The sequence below is a fragment of the Neolamprologus brichardi genome, chromosome 23, assembly GCF_056152115.1.
Source record: "Neolamprologus brichardi isolate AB-2024 chromosome 23, ASM5615211v1, whole genome shotgun sequence".
Lineage (NCBI taxonomy): Eukaryota > Metazoa > Chordata > Actinopteri > Cichliformes > Cichlidae > Neolamprologus > Neolamprologus brichardi.
This window is the reverse complement of record NC_142125.1, coordinates 4,176,369-4,203,811: the sequence shown is the minus strand read 5'-3', so window position 1 is coordinate 4,203,811 and position 27,443 is coordinate 4,176,369. Positions and strand designations below refer to the sequence as shown.

Genomic DNA, 27,443 nt, shown 5'->3' with positions numbered 1-27,443 from the left:
TCGCTAAATGACGTCATCGCCTAATTTGCATAATTGGTCATGCTAATGTAATTGTTACCTACGTTGTTGGAGAGAGAAATAACATCGTGGAAGAGACATAAAGTGAGTAAAAAACGTCCTAAATGCATTTAGAGTTTATTTAGAACTACGAATTAAATTTATTTTAGCAATTATTGTTTTTTGTAATGTCACAATTCCAACCCTGCTGCTTTATCCGGGCTTGGACCGGCAAAAGTGACCCGAAATAGACACTCTGGTGGAGTTACTGTGTGTGTGTGTGTTTATAAGTAGTTTTAAACCTTGTGATCCACAAAACAGCATAATGGTAAAAGAAAAACTGACTGCGTTACAGTAAGTGCGGGAGCAGCGGCTTCGCTCATGCGCGATTCATTTGCAGTTTGGACGCACAGGTGTAAACGTCTCCTGCGCTGATAGCAGCTGGGGGAGGACTATCCTCCGCCCGTGAGCGCTTTGGCACGGGCGAGGTGCCCCCGGCGGCACCGCTGCTTGTTGAGAGTAAGAGCGATTCACGCTTTCACGTCAAAAAGTCGTCATAAATAAGTCTCCAATAACACCAGAAAAAGTCGCCAGATTTGTCGCTAGTCGCTTTTTAGAAAAAAAGACGCTAAGGGGGTCTGAAAACTCGCTAAATATAGCGACAAAGTCGCTAAGTTGGCAACACTGCCTCTCTCACCCAGGAAACACGCAGAGAGAGAGCTTCACCCTGTAACCATGGCAACCGTAACGCTGCCACCTGGAACAACAGAACGTAGCTGTCAAACAAAACCCAAACAGGCCTGACCCGCCACAATATGAAACAGGAAAGTACCGCCGTGTAATCCATTTATTTCAACAAAGTAACTGTATTCTAAATACCACCTTTTTAAACGGTAACTGTAACGGAATACAGTTACTCATATTTTGTATTTTAAATACTTAACGGCGGTACATGTATTCCGTTACTCCCCAACACTGTATACAGATCCACTCAGAGACAAATTGTACTAGAAGTCTGTGTGACCAACTTGACAAATTCTCAACCAGCAGCTTATCTGTACAGAACAATTTTGTTCATCATAAGTTGTTGCTTAGCATCTGGCAACATTTCAAGGTGACTGCAGCTAATAAGTGAACACAGCTGGAGCAGTTTAAAGTTGTGTTGAGTTGTCCTGTCTAAAATTAATCTTGTCTAGATTACCTGTTGTGTGCTTCACCTTCATGTCATCTTGTTGTGAAGCAGTCAGTTTGCTTGTATCAGTGAAACAGCAGAGTAGCTTTTCTTGACATTAGTTTAGGTTTCAAGACAAAGACTAAACCACATTTACGTGAGGCCAGCTGGCCTGCTGCGTGTTTGCTGTCTTTAAAAAACTGAATTCTGGAGGACAATCATCTATAGAGATTAAATGACTCTCGACAGACATTCTATGTCAGGGTTTTTCAACATATGAGAATATTTTCTCTTAATAAAGAGCCTTTAAATTCATGTCTTAATTACAACAGTTACCAAGATAATCACATAAAACCTAAAAACACTGACTCTGGACATCTATGCGTGTAAATACAGCAGCAGCAGAAGTTGCTCTGGTTTGAGAAGCAGCAGCTTTAAGTCTCTTACACATACTGTGTGAATGTAGCCCTGCTCCACCCGACCGCTCAGCCAGTAATTCAAGAGTATAATTTAGTGTCTTCAATATTTTCTCCCGATGTTCCAAGTATGCTTTCTCTTTCTGCAGCTTAGCCGCAGAAATGCTGCGGAGGGGCCCAGACTAAACATGAAGATATTTTGCAAATGCAAGCAGAGCAGCCAATGAAAGTGAATGTTTTTTATCATTATTTTTGATGGAGAACAGAATACCGGAGAGGATAAAGCAGCCAAAAGGCAGGACTTTCTGCACTAGAGTTCCTAATGCAAAGCTAAACAAAACAGCATCAAAGCTATTGCACAACTGAACCTCCAGTCCCTTCAGCAGAACAAGAGGTACTCTTTGTACATGTGCGTAAGTGAACTCCTGTGGCCTTGGGGTGGAAACAAAGCTCATGACTCTGCTAGACAGGACACCACCTGGACTCTGGTGATACACACACATAGACACGCATGCACAGATGGTGAGGCACATTCCCTTTGTAACTCAGAGTCTGTACAGGCGGAGGCACGTTTCCTGTATGACGACGAGGTTAAATGACGTCAGAAGCCTCCCATCCACTCACACAGACACATACGTGCACAGTTATTTCAAAAAATATTCTAACGACTTGCATTTTCTTGACTTGTGCTTTAACCATAGCCATACTTTTAACCAACCTCAAATATAAACCTGCCCTAAACTGATTATTTACTTTGAGGGGACTTAAAAAAAATGAATGCATGTCCCCATGTATAGATCCCCTCAAGGTTATTAGTACTTACACACTCTTTCTCCACAGGCATTTCACAAATGTTTGACTCACAGCTAGCCAATCAGAATTGACCTGGCATGTCTCAACTTCTCTTTGCTTTGGGGTAAGTAAACACATCATTGTTACGGGCACCGATTAAGGTGAAATCGCAGACGCAGCTGCATGTCGTGACCTCATTTCACGTTTTAGTGTTTTACAAATTCTACCTTTGTTCGAACATCTTGAATTCAGAAGCTGCCCAACCCAAATGTCCTGATGGACGTGTTGCAATGAATGGAGTGAGTCTCAGTCGAGTCAATCAGCTTTGTAATTAATCCCAATTATTTCCAACGCCTTTGCAATAATACTTAAGCTCAGTAACTCTGTAATCACAGCACAATGAGTCACTGTGTAATGAAGAATTGTTGTCAGGTCACCTGGAGACTAAACCTGCCACTCAGGTTCAGGTGGTGAGCATAAGCGTGAAAGTGACTGCTCATATGTGAAGTGGTGCGATCTAGGAGTGAGGTGACTTTACTTTCTCCGGTTCAGCTCTCCCACTGTGACCTACTCAGTTTTCAGGAATACACTAATATTAGCACTGAAAAAATATCCTGATATAAACAAGAAACTTGGGTTGGGCTCAAACGAGCTGCCATTATTATGAAATATCGACGATTATGACTGATGATCATTCAAGCAATTACACCATTACCCACTCACTGTCTGTGACTTTTTCATTATGCAACAACTTCCTGTGTATAAAACAAGACAGAACATTCCCGACTAATGAGCCGTATACCTTTCGAGGAAGAACGGGACATGCAAAGGCAGAAAGAGTCACAGACTACGCAGAAAAATTAGAGGCTTAAAAGGAAGTTATGACATATATATCTAAAATAAATAAAATAAAGCAATTAAACCCTTCTAATAATGGTGTTTTATTAGAACATTATCAGTACTTCAATCTGTTCAATATTCCCCGAGTAAAGAGAAAAAATCCAGGGAAACATCGTAGAGTTTCCATTGACCAGCTGCAATTTAATGATAGGTCTTTACACATACAGCCAGTGTTGGTCAAGTTACTTGAAAAAAGTAATCAGTAACTAATTACTGATTACCTCCCCAAAAAAGTAATCCTGTTACTTCACTGATTAATTATTTTCAAAAGTAACTAATTACTTAGTTACTTAGTTAGTTACTTTTTAAAAACACGATTTACAACCTGAATAGGTGATAAAGCGATAGATCTTTCAGCCCAATTCTACTTTTTCTGCATAATCCATCATACAAAATGTAATCAAATAGAAAAGTCCTTTTTTAAAACTTGTTTTATTAGTTTTAATCTTTTAACTTTATGCATCAAGCAAAAATTTAATTATATGCAACATTCTCTGACTGGAAGAAATTTGTTTAACATTTAAAACTATTTTCTGCACATTCCAGCACATAAAATAAAATATTTTTTGTGTTTACACTCAGTCTTTTAAATAGATGCAAGTAAAACACAGCAGAAAATAAATAAAGTCAAAGACTAGCGGTCCTGTTGCTCTATTTTCACCTGTAAAGCAGGAGTGGGGTAGGTGGAGGTTTACCCTGGTGCAGGTGTGCCGCAGCGGTCAGTGGAAGAATCCGCGAGTTTCTCTGTGAATTTCCCATTACGTCGTAGCTACTCGGTGCTTGCTTGGAAGTTTAGGGGTTTTTTTCGCTGCACGCTCATACTCTCTCCTGCACTCCATATGTTATCCATTGTTGATCTGCACACAGCTGTTGTCACAAACGTTGCACTTGCTTACGTCACCGTCATGAGACATTCTCGCAAAAAATCACGGTTTTAGTAACGCAGTAACGCAGCGTTCCTACGGGAAAGTAACAGTAATCTAATTACCGTTTTTGCAATAGTAATCCCTTACTTTACTCGTTACTTGAAAAAAGTAATCGGATTACAGTAACGCGTGCCCATCTCTGCATACAGCGCAGTAATTTTCCCTTTAAATTCAACCAATAATCCTTATATTTCCTTATTGTAGGCGCTGGTGCATTTTCTGTCTAAAACCAGCTAAACTTTGGGCTCTTCTTCCTTTATCTCCCTTTAAGCCTACTTTCTTCTGGTTGTCTGCTCCTCCCAAGCAGAAGCTGGTGAGTGGGACTTCTGTGCTGATATGACCATATTACACATATCCACTCTCACTGTAACTGATTGTTAAAGATGTCTGAACCCTGAGCTAGCTGCTCTGGATCAACTTTACTCGTGTTTGTTTAGAACATCCATATAAATGACTTCAGGTGAACAGAAAAATCCAACATCCGAGCTTATGCCACATATAGAACAAGGTACTTTTTATTAATTCCCACGAGTGCACAATTGTGGATGGAGCCACATGTTAATTTGGCACAGATAACAGGCCACAGACTCTTCGTGAGCTAACGCTCGCGTTTATCCGGGCGTGCAACCGGAACTAGGAGTACAACAGCACGTGACCCCCCAAGCATGTGGCTCCTCCTGGCCTTGAACCAGGGACCTGTCGCATATGACGTGAATGTGTTAACCATGCACCACGGAGCCACTTTATACGGCATACAGAAGCCCCAAATATATTAGGTGAAGTCACAAATAAAATGTATTTAAAAGTATGAAGTGATGATAGCTAAAGCCCTGAGTAAAACTGACTGAACTGGGATACGCTGCAGAAACTGAAACATAATGAAACCACAATAACTCCTGTAGATCATAATCATAAGCGCTGACAAAAAGACAGGAAGTCAGACAGGAGCACAGTAGTAATTACCTCATAGTGATGACACACCAGCTGCTGTGCCAGGAGCACTGCAGTCATATCTTCAGCACAGGCCTTATAAGGACAATATATTTGACTCATTCTGTGCTGCGTGACTGACTGACAGACTAACTGAAAAGAGGATGACAAGAGTAGTGTTCATTATCACCGCACCACACATCTTCCCTCTTCTTAATCCCTCTCATTTATTTCCTGTCTCCTCCCACCCTCGAATCCAATTCTTTCCTGCTTCCTTCTCTCTCCTGCTGTCTTTACTTGGTTCCTCTCTCATTTCCCAGCTTTTAACTGTGTTTTCACCTTCTGTTAAGTAGGAATGTCAGCACGAGTCCTACACAGACACACACGAACACTGTCACATACACACATCTGGCTGTAGCTGGATCTCACCACTTTGCTGGGAGTGCAAAAATGGAAGGTGGCTGTGTGCATGTGTATGAGGAGGAGCGCCTTAAACAGGCAGGGCCGAGAGAGGATGAGGATGGGCTGGGCCTCCAGCTCCAGAGTTAGAGAGAGGAAACCCCTCCCACAGGAAACCAGCGCTCCACTCCACATGGCCTTTTAAGGTAAAAAACTTCCCAAAACTCTTCTCGCTTGGGAAAAGGGCTAAGATATAGTCATATTTAAAGCTACAGAGAGAAAGAGAGAGCTGCTAAAGGCAGGGAAGAAGACCCAATGAAAAGCAAGCAGAGGAAAATTCATGTGCTTGGAATTTATTGTGTTATTTTTTAAGTCGCACACCTCATTTGTCAAGAGCCGAGTCGGTTTCCTCAAGTGTTGCTAGTTTAAAGTCATATTTTCATAACATTTCACTATCAGGGCTTTTATGACTGAAAGCCTTCATTAGCTCTGGTTGTGATTGTATCTTTATGACCGAGTCTTTGACCTGCTGCATAGTCAACATTCATGTCAATTATCTCGTGTCTGAGTCATATCACGAGGGGAGGGGTGTGGGAAACAGACCCCATGCATTTCTTACACATGGGAAAACTAGCTGCAATTTAAAGGAGATACAAACAAAAGATGCGTCCGCAAAGTGAGCCATTATGAGACATTTGTATTGTCGAGAGACTTGCAAAGAATTCCTAATGTTTCTGTCGGATGTCCTCTATGTGAGCAGTTACTGGATAACAGCCAGAGAGAAGTTTACTGTCAGCGTGGATGTTTCAAAGTCTTGCACACAAACAAACTATTTAAAAAAAATTTATTTAACAATGTAAAAGAATAAGGGAGAGCTTTAATATATGACATTCGGAATTTTGTGTGTATCAAAATTTTACCTGTTTAACAGACTCACTGTAAGGAACCAACTTCCTTTGGGAAGAAAAAGCAAATTCCCATAATTTAGAGTAGAATGAACTTTATTGTAGTTAAACAAGTGCAACAAAATTTAGACTGGCATCCCTCCTATAGCCGTGATGGAGGCCGTACCTCAGGGAAAAAGACATTGCCCAGTCTGTTTGTGTGTACCATTTGCCTAATGGCAAAACAAATGCATGTATAATACTTTGCTTAAGCTTAAGGTTCGAGGCTAATGTTATGCGGTGAGTCTCTAACGGTCTCTGAGTACTTCTGTGTCTTACAGACGGTCCAAGGTGCATTTAAACCCCAATGGTTTCATTTACTACCTTATGTATGTGTGTGTGCATTTCTATGTACGCCCCTATTTTTGATGGGCGCTGCCTTGTCTTGCCCTATGTTATCTGACTGTTTAACATTGCTCACAGCAAATGTACAAATAAAGATCTTTGTCTCGAATGCCTGTCTTGCACCAGTTATTCCCAGTTTTATCGCCTCATCACGCTCGTTTATCAGAAGACGGGCTGACAGGGAAGTTATATTACCTCCCTGTCAGAGGTGAGATGACCAGTGTTGGGGAGTAACGGAATACATGTACCGCCGTTACGTATTTAAAATACAAAATATGAGTAACTGTATTCCGTTACAGTTACCGTTTAAAAAGGTGGTATTTAGAATACAGTTACTTTGTTGAAATAAATGGATTACACGGCGGTACTTCCTGTTTCATATTGTGGCGGGTCAGGACTGTTTGGGTTTTGTTTGACAGCTACGTTCTGTTGTTCCAGGTGGCAGCGTTATGGTTGCCATGGTTACAGGGTGACGCTCTCTCTCTCTGCGTGTTTCCTGGGTGAGAGAGGCCTTTTTTTGTTGTTGTTGTGCTAAGCTAATAGGCAGAATGCTACCGGTATAGCTCTAAAGAATGTAGCATCATGGGCAGTGTAGTCCGTGCTGCAGGGAGAATGGACTGCCATACACGTTATGTGTCTGTGAGCGAGGGAGGGAGAAAAAGGAAAAGTATGAGCTGTCATCGAGCAAAAACGGGAGCTGGAAGCATGTAAATATAATAATAACCACTGCAGCCAAGAAGAGAGCCTGACGAGCCCAGTTGTAAGTAAGCTATTAAGACTCGACTGTACACCGTGTTCGTGTTTTCCTCCAAAAACAATAAGTTCTGTTGGAGCAGCCTTTCAACGCCTCTCTCTGTCTCTCACTAGCAAAGTTGACCCAGACAACAAAGTAAAGCTAGTTTTCGGCTACGAGCCCGACACAGAACCCACCGTATTAGCCAGAGGTCCCTTTACTACGGTTCGGAGCCGCGGACCTTCAGTAACAGTAATAAATCACAGCAATAGTACATTCATGTAGTTGTAAACAGCATGATAATATATTAAGTAATCCAAAGTATTCAGAATACGTTACTCTCATTGAGTAACGTAACGGAATACGTTACAGAATACATTTTGGGGCATGTATTCTGTAATCTGTAATGGAATACATTTTAAAAGTAACCTTCCCAACACTGGAGATGACACACATTTTCACAGAGTGAATGAATGCAGCATGGATCATAAATTCATCTAATTTCACACTTACATTATAATCTCTTATAGTCCTGACTAAATGATTTAATATGATCTCCACCTGCAGGAGCTGCCAGCTTTGCCTGTCTGCAGTTTGGTGCTGGATGGCTGAAAATAGCTCGTGCTGCTGGAAATGAGGTTGATGAGAGCGGTGAGAGTGAACCAAAACAGTAAAAATGTAGGTTGTAAAACCAAGCCCAAAACGATGGGCCGTAAACCTCCACAGAGCCGAGGGTATAAAATGAATCTCTGTGGGTTCATTCCAGCAAGAGATCTACACATTAGACATAAGAACCATTGTTCATATAAAAACACTGATTAGAACATCTTTAAGAGTAAATTATTTGCCTCATATACCACAAAATCGCACACATATAACAAGCTTCTGAGGCTTTTCCTTCATTATTGTGTTTAAGCAGCATTTGTACAGAATTTATCCTTCGTAAAGGTATTCAAGGACAAAGTTTTCACCATATAAACAAAGACGTGTTGCAGAGGTTATCAAGGCTCTCCAGTTAAGAAGCCATACCGGAAAATGCATGACGTTAGCCTGATAGGCTGCTGAAAGCTGCCAGCATATCCCAGTTCATTAAAACCTGAAGTGCTGCCACTGCCAGCTCGGTCACAGGAGGTCAAAGGTCACTGTATAAGTGATCGTTAGTCTTCCTGGATTAGAAATGAAACAAGGAGGTGTGGCGAACGCATGAAGACTGTGAGAAAACCATGACTGTAAACGCTGCAGCCAAATCTAACAGATGTTACACATTTACTTTTTGAGTCAAGCTCTTTATTCAGACTGTAGCTTTTAGTGTAACTCCTCACTGGATGAGCTTAATACTCTGCAGCTCGTCCAGAACGCTGCTGCCAAAGCCTCTTTTCTCACCCGTCTCCTGTGAAGTCTCCACTGACTGGAACTCCTGAAGCTCGTAGACCATTTCCAGCCTTCCTCATCTGCACGGTTTGGGCTCAGTTTGTGGCGGTGGGCTCTTCCTGTCCTTCAGCAACCTGGAGTTCACCTCCCCACAGCCTGACCTGAAATGTTCTCCCTCCTGATTTCGCAATGTGGAACTTCTTTGGTAAACTTTTGCTCCTCTCTCTGTCAGCATCTTTGTTTTTCGGTCAAATCATTCCAGTATTGTTCTCAACACTGATTATCTCTCTCTGCCTCATTAAGCTACATTAGCTTTTGTACCTCTGTTAAAATAAAATAAAGCAATGAGCATCATGATGTGAACCAGAGACAGTGCGTGCGCGTGTCTTTTTGCCTTACCCACATATATTTGAACACATGGCTTCATTTAAAGACTAATGGCTGGGGTCATTTGTCATCAGCAATACAAACAAAAGAGGTCTCACGCACACTAATGCACACATATTAGTTTATGAGATGTGTATTTCCCCCTCCAGCTTTTCAAAATCAGCTCATTTTATGATGTTTCAGTGTAGCCACACTCCATTTTTTTCAGTGCTGCCACAGACGACAAAATTTATGCTTATATTTTTGCTGAGTCGCACCCATTCTCCCTCTGTCCCTTGTTGGGAATATTGCTGTTTTCCATTTGTGGGGGTGTCCCCTCCTTTTCTCACTGCCTCCGCGCCAAGCGTAATCCCATTTTTTGAAGGTTTGTCAACAGCTCCCTCTTCTGGGCTTGAAGAATATGACGTAACGTGTGCTGATTACTCTCATTTCTTTGTCGCAAGTTAGACCAATAGGAAACACTCACTGGCCACCTCGTTAAGTACATCTGTTTGACTAATTGTTAACACAAACATCTGATCGGTCAGTCAAACAGCAGCAGCTCGTTTAGGCGTGTAGACATGGTCAAGATGAGTTAATGAACTCAAACTGAGCATCAGAATGGGGAAGAAAGGTGATTTAAGTGACTTTGAACGTCACATCAAGGATGTAGCGCCAGCAATTCTGCTGCAGACGTGTGATGCTATCGTGTGAATATGAACCAAAATCTCTAAGAAATGTTTCCAATATCTTGTTGACTCAATGCCTCAAAGAATTAAGACAGGCCTGTAGAGAAAAAGGCTACTACTTCAGGGTTGTCGGGAGGCTGGAGCCTATCCCAGCTGACAGTGCCGAGCTGGGCAGGTCGCAGTTTCTGTTATTTCCTTTATTTACTGGACTTGTATTTAATACAATTCTTAAAAAGTATTGCATGAGCTTAGTCACACTTACAATTAAAACTATCAAATCTCATGTCAACAGGTAACATTTTCCATCCATCCATTTTCTCAACCACTGATTGATTCAGGTCAATAGGATTAAAGCCTATCCCAGCTGATATCAAGCAAGTGACAGGATACACCATGAAAGGGTCTACTAGGCCTTACCCAGAAAGACAGGCAACCCCTGACACGTAAATCCACACCTGCAGCCATTTAAAGTCAACATGCATGTCTTTGAGGCATGTAAGGTTATACGACACGCGTCGACTCAGTGAGAACATGGAAATTCCAAAATCCAAAAGTCCGAGAGCCAGGGTACGTCCTGGACAGGTCGCCAGTCTGTCACTGAGCTAACACAGAGAGACCGACAACCATTCAGACCTATGGGCAGTGTTGGGAAGGTTACTTTTAAAATGTATTCCATTACAGAATACAGAATACATGCCCCAAAATGTATTCTGTAACGTATTCCGTTACGTTACTCAATGAGAGTAACGTATTCTGAATACTTTGGATTACTTAATATATTATCATGCTGTTTACAACTACATGAATGTACTATTGCTGTGATTTATTACTGTTACTGAAGGTCCGCGGCTCCGAACCGTAGTAAAGGGACCTCTGGCTAATATGTCAGGTTCGTGTAGGGCTCGTAGCCGAAAACTAGCTTTACTTTGTTGTCTGGGTCAAGTTTGCTAGCGAGAGACAGAGAGAGGCGTTGAAAGGCTGCTCCAAAGGAACTTATTGTTTTTGGAGGAAAACACGAACACGGTGTACAGTCGAGTCTTAATAGCTTACTTACAACTGGGCTCGTCAGGCTCTCTTCTTGGCTGCAGTGGTTATTATTATATTTACATGCTTCCAGCTCCCGTTTTTGCTCGATAACAGCTCGTACTTTTCCTTTTTCTCCCTCCCTCGCTCACAGACACATAACGGGTATGGCAGTCCATTCTCCCTGCAGCACGGACTACACTGCCTATGATGCTACATTCTTTAGAGCTATACCTGTAGCATTCTGCCTATTAGCTTAGCACAACAACAACAAAAAGGCCTCTCTCACCCAGGAAACAGGCAGAGAGAGCGTGTCGCCCTGTAACCATGGCAACCGTAACGCTGCCACCTGGAACAACAGAACGTAGCTGTCAAACAAAACCCAAACAGTCCTGACCCGCCACAATATGAAACAGGGAAGTACCGCCGTGTAATCCATTTATTTCAACAAAGTAACTGTATTCTAAATACCACCTTTTTAAACGGTAACTGTAACGGAATACAGTTACTCATATTTTGTATTTTAAATACGTAACGGCGGTACATGTATTCCGTTACTCCCCAACACTGCCTATGGGCAATTTAGAATTAACCCCACTACAGGAGTGGAGTGGTTTTTTAGCTCTGGTGCCTCACAGCAAGAAGATTCTGGGATCAAATATACAGGCTGGCCAGGATCTTTCTGTGTGTTGTTGCATGTTGTCCCCTTGTTTGCGTGGGTTCTTGCTCAGTGCTCTAGCTTCCTCCCACAGTCCAAAGACGTGCATTTAGTAAGGCCGCACAAAACGATCATGTAACGTAAATCTTTTAACTGGAAAATCCTGGCTGGGCATGCTTTCACTCCTCAGTTTCAAACTGCAACATCTCAATATGATGCTGACTGTACTTCCCAAATATGTCAAGGTTATTGAATGTGTTTTGGCATCAGAGCTATTAGAGCCATATCAAACAAAGTTTATCAAAATGTTAGTTTAACGGGCAGAGACTGCTCCAATCTCTGCTGTCGGACGACCTCGTCTGCCCGTTTGTATTTTGGGTAACAGTTCGTGACATGACCTGACATGACAAGGCCTTCAAAATCTATTAACGATTCTTAGTTTCATTAAATATTGAGAGATTTGAATGAACAGCATTTGAAATGTGTTTTGCCACAGTGCACAGTGCCACACCAAAAAAAAAAAACCCTCACAAAACTACAAACATATTCTAATGTTACTTTTTTAGTCATATGAAAAAAGAGATTGAAGGTTTATAAAGAAAAACAAAAGAAAAAGGGGAATCACACCTACAGCCTTACAAGAAATATGAACAAAAACTGCATATGACGTGTTTACTGTAGGGCAGGGGTCTCGAACTCCAGGCCTCAAGCGCCGGTGTCCTGCAGGTTTTAGATGTGTCCTTGATCCAACACAGCTGATTTAAATGTCTAAATGACCTCCTCAACATGTCTTGAAGTTCTCCAGAGGCCTGGTAAGAAACTAATCATCTGTTTCAGGCGTGTTGACCCAGGGTGAGATCTAAAACCTGCAGGACACCGGCCCTCGAGGCCTGGAGTTCGAGAGCCCTGCTGTAGGGGGAGGCATTGCATTGCAAGTGGACAGCCATGCGTAGTGTTTTTCTCTTTCTGGATGTGCAATGTGAGTCCACGCTGAAATGCAACTACAGTGCGCTCTTCGAGAACTCCATTATTTTATACTGATTGTGATCAGTGTAAAACAAACACGATCCTGCAGATCAACTTCTAAATGTTTTGCCAGCGACGATATCAGATGTTACACAGACAGCGTCGGATGCCAACTCATCCATCTGTTTAGCTCAAATCGTGGACACAATGCTGTCATTATGGAGTCTAACACACACTGGATATTGTGCGCTGCATGCTATAAAGAAAGGGAAAGCCGTGGCCCTTTGTGAACTGGGTCATGTCGGTAAAGAGGTTCACACTTGTCTCTGTCAGACGAATGATGTGATTTGATAATTCCCATAACCTATGAACCCCCCTGAGAACCAAAGAAACCATGATCCTTTGTCTCAAACTAACTATGTAGACATTTGTAAGGGTCACGCTGGATGTCAGGAATAGTGTTGGTTTGAATTAGCCTTGAAGGCCACCAGAAACTCCCATGAAAAACACTTCAGTGAGTTAGAGACGAAAAACCTCGTGAGACCACCTCCTGCAACTCGAAAAGGAGAAACCGACAGGATCGGTTACAGTAGCGTGACCTTAAAAAAAAGAAGAAACTCTAGGATACTTGTGACATATGCAACAAGTGACGAGATCCATGCGAGCAGGAAACCTTTGGAAAGGATGGATTTGAAACCGGAATTCTTTTGTTTCAAGAATGTGGCATTGTAGCGCTTTAAAATGTTCCGAATAAAGCAAACTTTGGGCCGTAAAATGTTAAGTCAAGGTTACATTTCCTAAGAAAAACGCTGAGATAGTGTGTGAGTTAACCCTCTGTCTCAAGAGAACATCCTGGAGTAACCTCTACACTTCATAAAGGTAATTATAGGAAGCATAAAGGTTATGGGGCCTCTCTGAGAGCTGTAAAAGTTGCTTGTTTTCAATAGACAACTTCTGATTTTGTATTTTTATTCACTATATTTGATGTCATTTAAGCCGTTTCCATTTTAAAATAATAAAAAGCTCACTCTGACAACCCAAAGGACACATGAACACACCACGCATGTGTTTAGTTGCACTTTGTTTTATTGATAATACAACCACAAGCAGACTTCTTGATGATATGTGTGTGTGGCCAAAGTTGTGTGAGCCTGGTGGGTGTGTCTTCGAATCCGGGTGATTCCTTTTCAGCCAATCAGCTGGAGCCTGGAGACCTTTCGGGGAGCCTGCCGGTGAATGATTAAGGGATGGGGGAGGGGAAGCTCTGAACCAGGCTGTAAAAACTGACCTGTTGGAGTAAACTGATAGTAATATGTTCATCTGTAGTAGCTTACTTGGCCCGTCTGCAGGCCAAGTTTGAAATCTGTGGCTGGATGTGACCCAGCTGAGACGTCCATCCAGTCTTAGTACATTTCAATATTAGCTGTATTAAGTGAGGACGTTATCCCACTGTCTCTTAGACAGGCAGATCTCATGTGTCCACGTGTGCACAGACATACTATAAAACTTCGGTCTGATGCATAAGACTTAACTGGACAAATTTCTACTACTACACCACGAGAACACAACATAAGGACAACTTTGCATAATTGCCAAACCGGGCCGACTGATTTAGTCCTTTATAAACGATAAATATTAAAACAGGAAGGATGAGTGCAAATTAGGTTTACAGGAACAAAAAGGAATCAAAGTTAAACATGCAATAAAATCTGCTGTGGATTCATAAAAAAATAAATAAATAACAAACATGGCTGCTAAACTCTAACAATATGGAAACCATTTTAATCCGGTCTGATTCACTTGGCTCCAGTTCCCACTGAGAGCTCCAGGATGTCGATCACTAGAAATCCTTCTCCGGGACAATGTGAGGAAGTCCCACGGTGTAAATCGTGAGACGTTTTTATCAATGCAAATATCATCAACACAATGTGATATGTCAATAAAACCTCTCAGATCATTTGTACCCGTTATTTACTTAAGACTGAAACTGTTTAAATATAGAAAATAATAATAAATTGCTTCCAACCTGCGTTCATTTTATGTGGTCAAGAAGTCAAATTAGGACATCTGCTGACATACATTTGACAAAAAACAAACAACAACAACAAAAAAAACCCTCTAACTTATATTACATCCTCTTAAAATTCTACGATTTTACTTATCAGGGCAAAATATCAAACATCTGGTGCTCAGCAGGTCTTAAAATCAGGTAAATATGAGCTGAGATGAACAACAAAACGTGTCGGGGAGATGGCCTCACATTTGTCAGGTGTCCAGATCCCAAAGCTGCAAAACAAGCTCAAATGATCACCCTTCCTCCCCTGTGGTCGACAGGTGGTATGAGACGCTTGTGTTGATGTGCCGTGTTTTGTTTTCTCCAACATGGAGTTGTGTGTCTGCGTTAAGGCCAAACCACTTTGGCCCCATCTGCACAAAGGACATTGTTCCAGCAGTCTTGTGGTTTGCACAGTTGCAACTTAAACCTTAACTGCGCTGCACGAATAATCCTTCTCACCGTATAATGTCGACTTCAAATTCTTTAGAAACTGCAAACCTCTGCTTTTATTGAGATGCTTAGATTTGCTGATGATCAGTTAACGAAGTGCTTTTGACCCGACTCCCATTTTCACTTTTAATTCCTATGGAAGTAGCAAGGGTGCACTTATTGTTTTTCCACACAGCTTCGTCATTTTGGCTTTGTTATGGTTAAATAGATAATGCCACAAGTAAAATGTAAAAGCTATTTACCGGTTTTTAGCACCTGCTAAGGACTAGGTGATTGTTATTAGTTTCTGATATGAAACAAAAAAATTAAGCCATTTAAACAGTTTTTACCATGACTGTATAAATGCATAAGCCATAAATATCCACACATTAATTTAGTAGCACTTCCCACATCCAATCTAAGCTGATTATGGCTGCTTTCTTTATCATTACATAATCCCTCATTCCTGAGATCTCTAATTATGTGGCAAACTGTTGTAAACATGTTGCTTCTCTTGTTGCAGAAGTGACACAGGTGGCTTTTATTTTAAGCAGTAAAACCTTTGTTTTATTTGCATCACTTCCAGGTCAACTGATGTCCTGGTTCTGCTATTGTTCTAAAATCTTCAACTGTCACCTCTTTGCTCAGGATGAGGACACAAAATACCCTTCACACAGTGTTAGTCATGCAAATGATTACTTCCTTCTTGTATTTATTATGAGAAGGAACCATTTCAGCACTTTCTTTTCTACACAAGGGTCAATAATTAGACCTGTGGGAGACATCTTCCTTTTTCAGAATCATTTCTGAATCGCTGCAACACTAAAAACTGCAACATGATCAAGCAACGTATTTACAATAAGCTTGCATGCTTTGTTTTACCAAACAACTACTGTGTTATTCTGTTGACTATTGATCAGAAAATGTGCCTCCTTGAATTTGATTCTTTTATTTATATATCTATCCAAACCTAGTCTCTATATGTGGAAGAAGTAATTGGCCCCTAAATATAAGAACTGGTCGTACCTTTACAGGGCAAGGCAAGTTTAGTGAGGTTTTTTTTTCATTAACAAATGAAATCATCATTTAAAAAATGCATTTTGTATTTAATCTGGTTATTTTGGCTACTAAAAAAATAGTTTGATGATCAAATACCAAAAAAAGAAGAAATCTGAGGGGCGAAGGGGCAAAAACTTTTTTCACAGCAGTTCTATGACTTTTGATTCTGTCACTTTTAATCTTGCTCACCAGGAGCTCACTAACTCTGGGGAAATTTCATCTTGAGGACCTTTAGTTCCTTAACATTTAACTTTCTTTCTTTCAAAGGTCTTTTTATTAGACAAAGGTTCCAATACAATGTATACAATAACACAAAATGCTTCAGAATATTCCAAAATTTCAATCTTGTTCCCACCCTAACCCCTAAAACAACAAATAATTGGCAGCCTGCTGCCCAACTAAACCAAAAAACAAACAGAAAAAAAACAAACAAAAGCAAAAAACAACAAACAGACTCATAAAAGGATAAAAACAAACAAAAAACCCAAGAAGGGGGGGGGGGGGGGGGGGGGGGGGGGTAGGGTTCCTTGGACTACTCAGTAACAGTAGTTGTGGGCCTTTCAAAGAAGTCCAGAAAGGGGGACCACAGTTTATAAAATTTATTTTTAGACCCACGAACTGTATATCTAATTTTTTCTAAATCCATACAAGACATTACATCTTTTAGCCATCTTAACATTTAACTTTTATCCTTTTTTATTAGTAGTAATTGATTCCTCCCCCCCCCCCCAAGAATATGCTGGTTGTGAGGGCTGATTTTTGGGACATACCAGAAAAAAAAAAGTGAGAGTCTCTGCGCTATGCTAACTATTTGAAAAACATATCTCACAACTTCATTTGAAAGCCTTCCTGCAACTGCGCAGGTATCTGTTAGCAAACAAGTCTGAATGTGCCTCTCCAGTGTGTCAGTGTTCACATCTTCCTGTGTCATGGCTTGAATTTTATAAGTAGTCACATTCCAGTGTGGGAAACCACAGGTACGAGATAAGCCGAAGAGAAAGGTAAGGAGAAATGAGATGAGAAAGACAGAGAGAGGTGAGGAGAGGAGAAGAGCGCCCCAATAAGGAGACGATGGGGGTCCAACGCTGCTGTTTGCTGCTTTTGCTTGTCGGCTGCCATGAATGGATTACAGGTACTGTCTGAAAAAGAGGTCTTAGGACTGCACCTAAAATAAGCAGGGCTGTTTGTAGTCACATGTGCGTATGCGAGCGTCAGTCTGCCTGAGTGTCTGTGTGTGTATGAAATGTCTGTGGTTTGGTGGACTGGTCTGTCCTGGGCGAGACATGTCTCAACCTGTCCCCTCAGGAATGCTGTACAGAAGTGTGCTCGTGCAAAGTGTTATCAGCAGTGGAGAAAAATGTCTTGCTCACTTAGTCTTGCTTATTGGAGTGCATTATAGTGTATTTATGCGGGAGTCACTCATGATGGGCAACTAAAAATGTCTGCAAGCTACAGGGAATTATAATTTTCTTCCCTCAAGGGTTTCTTCAGTTAGCCAGAAAACACTCTGATCTTTTTGAACATGTTTCTATTATATTTCGAACCACAATGGGATATCAGCTTCTGGACTGTTATCTTTAGTCACTGACCTCCTGACCCAGTATGAACCTTCCAGATCCCTCAGGTCATCTGGATCCGGTCTTTTATCAGTTCCCAGAGTCAGAACCAGACACGGAGAAGCTGCATTCAGCTTTTATGCTCCTTATATCTGGAACAAACTCCCAGAAAGCCTCAGATCAGCTGAAACACTCAGTTTATTTAAATCCAGGTTGAAGACTCACCTGTTCTCAGCTGCATTTGAATAAAGCACCAAATCCACACTTAAGCTTAAATTTCAAAACTTACATTTTAACTACTGATTTTATCTACTGTTCTGATTTTATCTGTTTTGATTTTACACACTGTTTTGTTTGTTTGTTAATTAGTTAGTTTGCTCGTTTTAATCAATTTTAAATCATGCTTTTTATTTGTTGTTTCTAATGTCTCTGTAAAGCTCTTTGAATCACCTTGCTGTTGAATTGCGCTATACAAATAAACTTGCCTTGCCTTTATTTATGGCATACTATTCCTGCCTTATCAGTGCTTGAAGCTGGTCAAGTGTTTCTGTTTGATCCCCTGCTTTAAAAGGACCGACCAAAGGTTCTCAGTCGGATAAGGTTTAGTGAGCTTCTCAGTTGGCTAGCATGGTGGCGTTGTGCTTATAGCATTGGTGCCTTACAACAAGAAGGTTTGGGGTTCAAATACACCATCTGGGTAAGACTTTTCTGTGTGGCTTTTTCCCACAGTCCAAATACATGCGGTTTAATTGGTTATCCTAAATTGCCTGTAGGTGCGAATGGTTGTCTGTCTCTGTGTTGGCCTTGCAACAACTTGAGACCTCACTATGACCACTAATTAGATAAGTTGAAACGGGTGACTGGAACTTCTCAGCAATAGGAACATAATGTTAATTTGATTTATTGTAAGCCTTTAGTTATCGCTTAAGACAGATTATCACCAAATTGTTCCTGCATCAAGCAGATGCCCACAAACTGTAATCAACTACAAGTGCGGATAAGGCAGGAATAGATCACCATCAATCAGGATTTGGCTCAGATGCTGATATCCAGCATGCCATCGAGAATTGCAGTCACAAGCTGTTAAAATCAGAGTAACCTGAAAATTAGAAACAAAAATCCTTTCAAAATGTTGCTTTTCCTCAGTAACAGGAACATCTTCCTTTCCAACAGGTGCCGTGAGTAGCATCAGTCCTTACATAAAGTATTACGAGGGCTTGTCTTACGACAGGGAAGATCTTCATAGGAGGCACTTGAGAGCCAAGAGAGCCACAGAATCTCAGGACTATACACTGCATTTGAATTTTACTGCTTTTCACAGGTAAATTCATATTTCCGTCTGGGCAACTGGTTGAAAATGTCTGTCTATACGCAACTCTTTGGTTAAACTAATAGGAAATACCTGGTTGTGCAAACTCTTTGTTGTTGCTCCTAAACCTGCAACAGATGTCAGACGTTAGACACCCATTAGTCCATATATCTCAGGAGATTATAGATCTGCATTCTTCCCACAACACTACAAAGCTTTGACCACATCTGTAAGCTGTTTGTGTTTTCCTTCCCTTCAGGACTTTCCACCTGCTTTTGAGGCAAAACAGTGCAGTATTTTCTAAAGACTTTACACTGGTCAGTGAAAATGATTCAACGTATGTTGATCTTTCCCACATCTACTCAGGAATACTAGAAGGTTGGTATCGGAGAGATTTCCTGTCATCCTTAGAGCTTTTTATTGTTATTGTGCAGTTTCTTGCACAGCGAAATTGGGTAGCTGGACCACAAAGGTGCTAAAGTAAGAAGAAGAGAAACCAATGTACAACGAAGGCGGAAAATAAATAATAATTAAATAAATAGAATAAAATAAAAAACAGTGTATATGTATACATATGTGAGTGGAACTATATACATGGTGTATGTGTAGGAAACATTGAAACAGACTGGGACCAAAATAATTGCACATGAGCCAAAAATATTGCACAGAACATGGAAAGACTGAGATGGAAAGACTAATCCTGTGGGACTCCAAACAATTTGTCTACATTTGCAAAAAAAGAAAAAGGAAAAATCTATTTAACCAATTTTACTACAATCACAATTTAACCTGAGCTTTATCTGGAAAGTTCCACCTGAAGAAACATCTTTAGTAATAGCTCCACATTGATTAGGCCAAAATAAACCGTGCTGGGCACAAGGATAAAAGATCCTCTGCAGAATTTCAAAAGTCCTCATTCAAGTCTCAAGTTCCAAGGTTTATTTTCATATGCAATGGAAAGAAACAGGTTTTCCCTGTACAATGAAATTCTTTCTTTGCTGTCCACAGATGGCAAACAGAATAGTGAATGATAATTTAGAAACCACTATGAAGAACTGATTTCTCTCACCTCACCTTGTGTGTGCAGTTGCTGCCCCCTGTATTCAGGTTTCTGTCAGTATCATATATAATCTCACCTCCGTCTCTCCTGCCCTGGTCATGCAGGTGAACCTGCCTCCGCCTGCCATGGCTCTGTGTTACAGGGACAGTTTGAGGGAACTATCCATACAGAAAATGGGACTTATCACATAGAGCCGTCTGACAGATACACCAGCAGTCCAGCAGACCACCACTCGATAATCTACCGTGAGGACGACATGGGTAAGACTGCTTCGGCTTCAATGAAAAGGTTGTCCTGCACTCAAACTTCTAGTGCCTCTGGAGTAAGGGTCCCAGTAATGCTCACTGTGCAGGATATATGTGCATTTGCAATCCAAATGATACACCATGACCTGAATTTCCTGGTCTTTGGCATAAACATATCAATAGCTTGATTAACGGCCCTTTTGGCAGTTTTACAGCAACACGTCTTTCCCACGATTTTTCATCCTCAGTGCTCCTCTCTTGTGTCGTATCTGCAGCCTGTAGTTCTCAAACTAATGTTACTACAGGTCAGTGTAGTACCCGGGGACCTTATAATGTAACAGAACAGCCCTTTAAGAGGGGGTGTAGGGGCCCTCACTGCCCGCACACTGGCCAAAGAAAAGATAAACCGAAGATGGTGTGACTCTTGAAACAGGAGGGGTGGTGAGGCTTGGGCCTAAATCAGGAGGAAGAGGAGTGAGAGAAGGAGGTAGATTTATAAAATAAGGAGAAGAAGAAAGAAAGGCAGTATGTGGTGACTTCTTCAGGGTTTGAGGGCTTTGGAGACAATTTCTACAACAACACATTAAGATAAACTTGGGTTTGGCTTAGGATCATATGATCTATCCAGATGGGGCACATCAGACAACCGTCAAAGAGTATATGAATCAACGTGGATGCCAAAGTGTGATTCCCTTGCTGAAGGTGCACATTTGCAATAATATCTGAATTTTTCCAAGAAAGCTTTTTACTGGAAACATAATTCACATTGTGCAAGAAACCCCGTCTTCCCCCACCGTTTCTCCAGACGTCTGCACAGACTCCGCGGCTGCCTTTCCTCCCTAATCCTCCTGCCGTTTCTTCAGCGTTTTTCAAAGCTGTATCCAAACTTTGCATGCGATAGCATCGCAGCTGTTAACATCCTGCTCTTTCATTCACAAGGCCAGCATATCTGCAGGAAGCTGTGAAAGATTTTTGCAGATGATAAATAAACAATCGATGCTTCTAAACAAAGTGGTAAATTAGACCACGAGATGGGTGACATAATGCGTCTGCTCTTGTGTATATTTCCACTTCCCGTGGGTGTCGTGTGGAGGCAACAAGGGACGCACGAGGAACTTTCAGTCCCCGATGCCATAACATGTTTCAGATCTGGGGAACAGGTCAAGCCAGGAGCGGACATATTGCAGTGTGGTAACATTAAGTAACATATGAACAATGTGCCAAGTCATTTTGTCTGCACTGTGGGAACTCTTTAGCTAGTCTTCCGCCCATAGATGATGGTCAGTATTATCCTGGTCATTTAAAAAATTTGAATAAAAACTCAAATTATGTGTTTTGGCTAATGCAATCATACCATTAAAGGTCATTAAACTACATGCAAAAAAGTTAAAATGCATAGACACATCTTAGGGACATACCCATGTAATAAACACTAAGTTATGCATGTAAATACTATCAAAAAGGCAATAAGAAACAAATTTGTTTAATTTCAGAGCTGCATAAATAAAGATAGAGGAAACTGGTTGCCCCCTAAATGTTTAAAAAAACAATTATGTTGCAAAAATGCAGTTTATAACTGTAACAAATTAACAATACCAAAAAGGAAGGAAAGTTTTTCGTTTTACATTTTTATATTTAGATTTTTTAAGTTTACCTAAACATATCATTGACTTTCCATTGTGATTATGAGAATTTACTTTTTTAAAATTTCTATTTATTATGAATCTTTTTAGCCACCTTAAGTACTTTGGAAGTACATACAGTGTTTCAGGGAATGTGTACTCATTGCCCCTGAGATCGTGCATAGGGAGTTACCTGCAGTTACTTCCTACTGCTAGGGAGTAGCCTAGGAATGATGGGTAATTATTAACCTCAAATTCCTTTTGGTTAAATGAAAAGTAATAAATATCCACATTTATTATAACTTTTAATGTTTAACTGCTGGGTCCTTAATTGCTCCTCCAAACTGAAAGTGCCTTTACAATCAGGAAGTAGTCGTTGCCCACAATACATAATAACTTTATTTATAAAGCGCTTTCAAACAAAGTGCTGTACAACTGGGGTGGCTGTAGCTCAGGTGGTAGAGCAGGTCATCTACTGATCGGAAGGTTGGTGGTTCGATCCCTGGCTTCCCCAGTCTGCATGCCAAATATCCTTGGGCAAGATACTAACCCCAAATTGCTCTCCGATGCATCCATCGGAGTATGAATGTGTGTGTGAATGTTACCTTAGAAAGCACTTAGAAAAATGTGCTTGTGCGAATGGGTGTGAATGGGTGAATGTAAAAGTTGTGTACAGCGCTTTGAGTGCGCAGAAAGAGTAGAAAAGCGCTATATAAGAACCAGTCCAGACAACTATTTGAAACTAAAAAGATTTAAAAAATAATAATAATAATAAAAGCGATACATAGCAATACAGGCAAAAGACACAATACAAGTTAAAAACAGTAAAAACTTAAAGCAATAGAATTAAGACTTGTAAGATAAGGTGAACAAATGTGTCTTCAGCTTAGTTTTAAAAACCTCCACAGAGCATGCCTGCCTAACATCTTGTAATACATGTCCTCCATAATACATGTCCTCTTCAGAACATCTACTGAGGATTTATTTTACATTTTGTAATCTTACAATGACATAAATGGACCTTCAAACATCTACTTTTTTGTAATTACTGATCTATTACATGCAAGCTTGGAGAATTTGAGAAATAACTCTCACCCCGGCTGAACTCCTGATATTCCAACAATACAAGACAGTCATTAAACATTTGAGTCGGTGCTAAAGTCGCTTCAGTTGTTACATGTAGGTGATGCTCTGGATGGAAAATGTAAGAGTTCTTAGCTCTTGAAAATGATAGTTGTCCTTTTTGGCATGTAGCACACAAAGGGAGGTATTTTGTCTGAGCTTTGTTCTCACTGCTTAAAATCCAGATGAGGGTGCTTCCTAATCCGAGCTTCCAGGAGACAAGTCTCACATTGGGTAAATCTGCACAACAGGACCCCACACAGACTTTGCATTTTGCTGTTTTAATACCATTTAATCTGTTCCAACGTGGCTAGACACTTGAGTCTCTGCTGATTAATTCAGAAAGGTTCAGTGCATTTGTGAAAATGGCTGAAGATGCATCAAAATGTTCTTACATTGTTTCAAACAACCATCCATCCATCCATCCATTCGCTTCCGCTTATCCTTTTCAGGGTCGCGGGGGGGCGCTGGAGCCTATCCCAGCTGTCATAGGGCGAGAGGCGGGGTACACCCTGGACAGGTCACCAGTCTGTCGCAGGGCCAACACACAGGGACAGACAACCATTCGCACTCACATTCATACCTAGTGACAATTTGGATTTTCCAATTAACCTATCCCCACAAGCTGCATGTTTTTGGACGGTGGGAGGAAGCCGGAGTACCTGGAGGGAACCCACGCAAACATGGGGAGAACATGCAAACTCCACACAGAAAGACCCCGGCCTGATGGTGGAATTGAACTCAGGACCTTCTTGCTGTGCGGCAACAGTGCTAACCACCGTGCCTTGTTTCAAACAAATACTCAGCAAGTGTCATTCACAGTGGGAAGTACCTTTAGCTGCATTGAAGTTTCATAAATTGCACAAATAGAGAAGACGTGGGTTGATGAGAAATATCTGAAGTAGGATCGCCAAGCAACTTCCCAGTTAGTGTGCAAATGACATCATGGGGCAAACTGTGACTCCACTAAATAACTGTTAGATCAAAGAGCTAATTTGGGCAATGACCATGTGTTCATGAGCAATGTTCCCTCTAAGCTGCGCATGTGCACAATTGCTGGCACGGTCTAATGTCCAACATGGGCCTGGGAATGACAAACGACCTGCCCACTGTGTACAGCATTGAAGGCTCCAGCCCCCCAGAAAATAGAAGAGGGGTTCAACAAGCTCATCTGGCCCCTAAAACAGTAACTTTAGGCCAAAAACGGAGCTCTCCTATGCACACATATTTTATTCATTTCCAACCTCAGTGCCTGTTCTGGACCTGCTCCCAAACAACCCAAATCTCTTCACCACAATGCAACAATTTATGCACAGGAAGAGCATTAAAGATTTAACTGTTCTGTGATTGCGTGGCAGGATTGTAATTTTTGTTTTGTGTGTAAATAATGTAACTGTTACACTAAAAAGCTGGAATAAGACTTTGACTCTGGATTGGATTTTGTACATTTTTCTTCACGGTAGAAGTGGCTTCCAGCATCTGTTGGAAATGAGGGTCTTGGCTGAAATGTGACACTGATTTTTTTTTTCATCTGGGAAAATCCTTTTCTGTTTGCCCTGACTGTACAAGAGGCAATTCCAATTAAATCCGTTTAGTTGCTGTCTTTGGTGTTTATTTCTTAACAAATATTATAAAGAACAAACTATTTGCTTGCAAGTTTGACTACACAAAGATTTTCTTCTGCTGTGAAAGAGAACATGGACATGTGGTCTGGAAATAATTCAGTCTGTGAGTAGTCGACACCCGGCATTTAGGCCTCCGCATCTATACCCACCCCCACTCGTGCCATGTATAGGATGAATTACGGGTTTCTGATTGGCTGAAGGACTTTGGTATAATGGTGTGATCCAATCATGTGTTCTCTCACTGTAGGTTCATGCCTGAGTGTCTCTCACACACAAACTTTGCATTACCCCTTAAAGTCACTTATCATCATGTCATGTGACTCTACTGTAACTGTGGATTCCAATAATATTTGGTCAACATTAATGCAGACTGGATTACATTACTTTCCATTTGCACTGGTTTCCTGACTATAAACCTTGACCTCTTTCAGTGTGAGCACCTTTTGACTTCTTGCACTTTTGTGAAATTCTGCGGCTTTTTCAATGCAACACGATGCGCCAAAACATGCAAAAGCAATACCCCCCGTGGCTGCAGACCCATCATTATTGCATCAGATTGAATGAGACAGCCTTCCCAGAGGTGTTGCAAATCATGGACAATGTTTTAATGAAATCAGAGCAGCAGTTATAACATCATTTCCACATGTGGCTCCATTGCTCTCATTCCAGACCAGTGTGCTGGTTTCCAAATGCAGGCCTATTTACAAATTGTGTGAGGGTGCTTCTGCCCATGATTGCTGCACGAATGGTCGCTCGTGCAACGAGGATCCAATCCCCAGCTTTTGTTATCGTTAACAAATTCAAGAGTGGAACCACATGACTGATCTGCATCATGTGATGTGATTTTCGTGTAAGTTTCCAGTTTGAGGGCCTTTCACTTGATATTTTAAATATTCTGTTGCTCTTTGTTCTAATTGCTGCTATTAACTTCCATTTGGAAATGACTAAAAATAAATAAAATGAAGTACAGCAGGTTCAGGTCTAAAAGAGAGAATTTCAAAATTTCCCAGCATAATCTAGAAACAGCTGTAGATTTTTTCTTGTTAGAGGAGTAAAGTCTTTATTGTGACCTCATGCAACTATTTAGTAGAGAAGAAGGATCGCACAGGGTTGTGGTTGGGGTACAGGCAGTGTTGGGAAGGTTACTTTTAAAATGTATTCCAATACAGATTACAGAATACATGCCCCAAAATGTATTCTGTAACGTATTCCGTTACGTTACTCAATGAGAGTAACGTATCCTGAATACTTTGGATTACTTAATATATTATCATGCTGTTTACAACTACATGAATGTACTATTGCTGTGATTTATTACTGTTACTGAAGGTCCGCGGCTCCGAACCGTAGTAAAGGGACCTCTGGCTAATACGATGGGTTCTGTGTCGGGCTCGTAGCCGAAAACTAGCTTTACTTTGTTGTCTGGGTCAACTTTGCTAGCGAGAGACAGAGAGAGGCGTTGAAAGGCTGCTCCAAGGGAACTTATTGTTTTTGGAGGAAAACACGAACACGGTGTACAGTCGAGTCTTAATAGCTTACTTACAACTGGGCTCGTCAGGCTCTCTTCTTGGCTGCAGTGGTTATTATTATATTTACATGCTTCCAGCTCCCGTTTTTGCTCGATGACAGCTCGTACTTTTCCTTTTTCTCCCTCCCTCGCTCACAGACACATAACGTGTATGGCAGTCCATTCTCCCTGCAGCACGGACTACACTGCCTATGATGCTACATTCTTTAGAGCTATACTTGTAGCATTCTGCCTATTAGCTTAGCACAACAACAACAAAAAGGCCTCTCTCACCCAGGAAACACACAGAGAGAGAGCGTCACCCTGTAACCATGGCAACCGTAACGCTGCCACCTGGAACAACAGAACATGTCAAACAAAACCCAAACAGTCCTGACCCGCCACAATATGAAACAGGGAAGTACCGCCGTGTAATCCATTTATTTCAACAAAGTAACTGTATTCTAAATACCACCTTTTTAAACGGTAACTGTAACGGAATACAGTTACTCATATTTTGTATTTTAAATACGTAACGGCGGTACATGTATTCCGTTACTCCCCAACACTGGGTACAGGGTTGGGGTTAGTTCTAGCAATCAGTACAGGCAGGAAATATTTCTGTGCAGTCCAGTTCTTACATGCATATATTCAGTATTTGTTCACTGATCATTGCTCCTAGAGAAACAAACATGCAGAGCAAGTTATTTACCATTATCATGTCAGCACAAACATCTTCCAAAGATCACACTGTGGCCGACGAGTACATCGCATCATGTGTTTATTTTGATCTTTCTAAATGTCTCTTTTGTTCCAGTAAATTTGAATAGTTGCAGGTGGAGCAAGCCTTTGATCTCTGCTCAGTTATTTAGCGTGACTGCAGAGAAAGCAACATGAATAAACGTGCTCAAGGACGAGCGTCACTCATTGGCTTGGCAATCTGCAACTTTCTGTGTATTTGGCTAAAGGCGAGGTAGAAGAACAGTGCAGATTCAGTATTTTTGTGACTGTAAATATCTGTGTTTGTTACTAGCTCTGTCATACATGACGTCTGCCCCCGATGGATTCTGTGCTGCAAAAACTCTAAACGTCCTCGCCCAAAACCTCCGATCCAGTCAGGTATGATCATCCAGACATAAACTGAATGAAGGATCTACTGTATCCACTTTCCTCCTCTTTCCTCCTTTGTAATCTTTATTTATAGCCAATCCTATAACTGTTGTCAGA

General features: G+C 41.1%; 1 protein-coding gene across 1 annotated transcript in view; it reads left to right on the top strand.

The window, feature by feature from the left end:
* Window positions 1–17,064: 17,064 nt before the first annotated feature.
* Window positions 17,065–27,443, top strand: part of si:ch1073-396h14.1 (disintegrin and metalloproteinase domain-containing protein 10) — a 37,856-nt gene continuing 27,477 nt past the window's right edge. Inside the window, exons 1-5 of the mRNA XM_087835897.1 lie at window positions 17,065–17,302; window positions 18,900–19,047; window positions 19,295–19,413; window positions 20,200–20,355; window positions 27,250–27,335. Of these exons, the coding sequence (XP_087692023.1) occupies window positions 17,242–17,302; window positions 18,900–19,047; window positions 19,295–19,413; window positions 20,200–20,355; window positions 27,250–27,335 (570 nt within the window). The 5' untranslated portion in view covers window positions 17,065–17,241. The remainder of the gene's footprint in view (window positions 17,303–18,899; window positions 19,048–19,294; window positions 19,414–20,199; window positions 20,356–27,249; window positions 27,336–27,443) is intronic.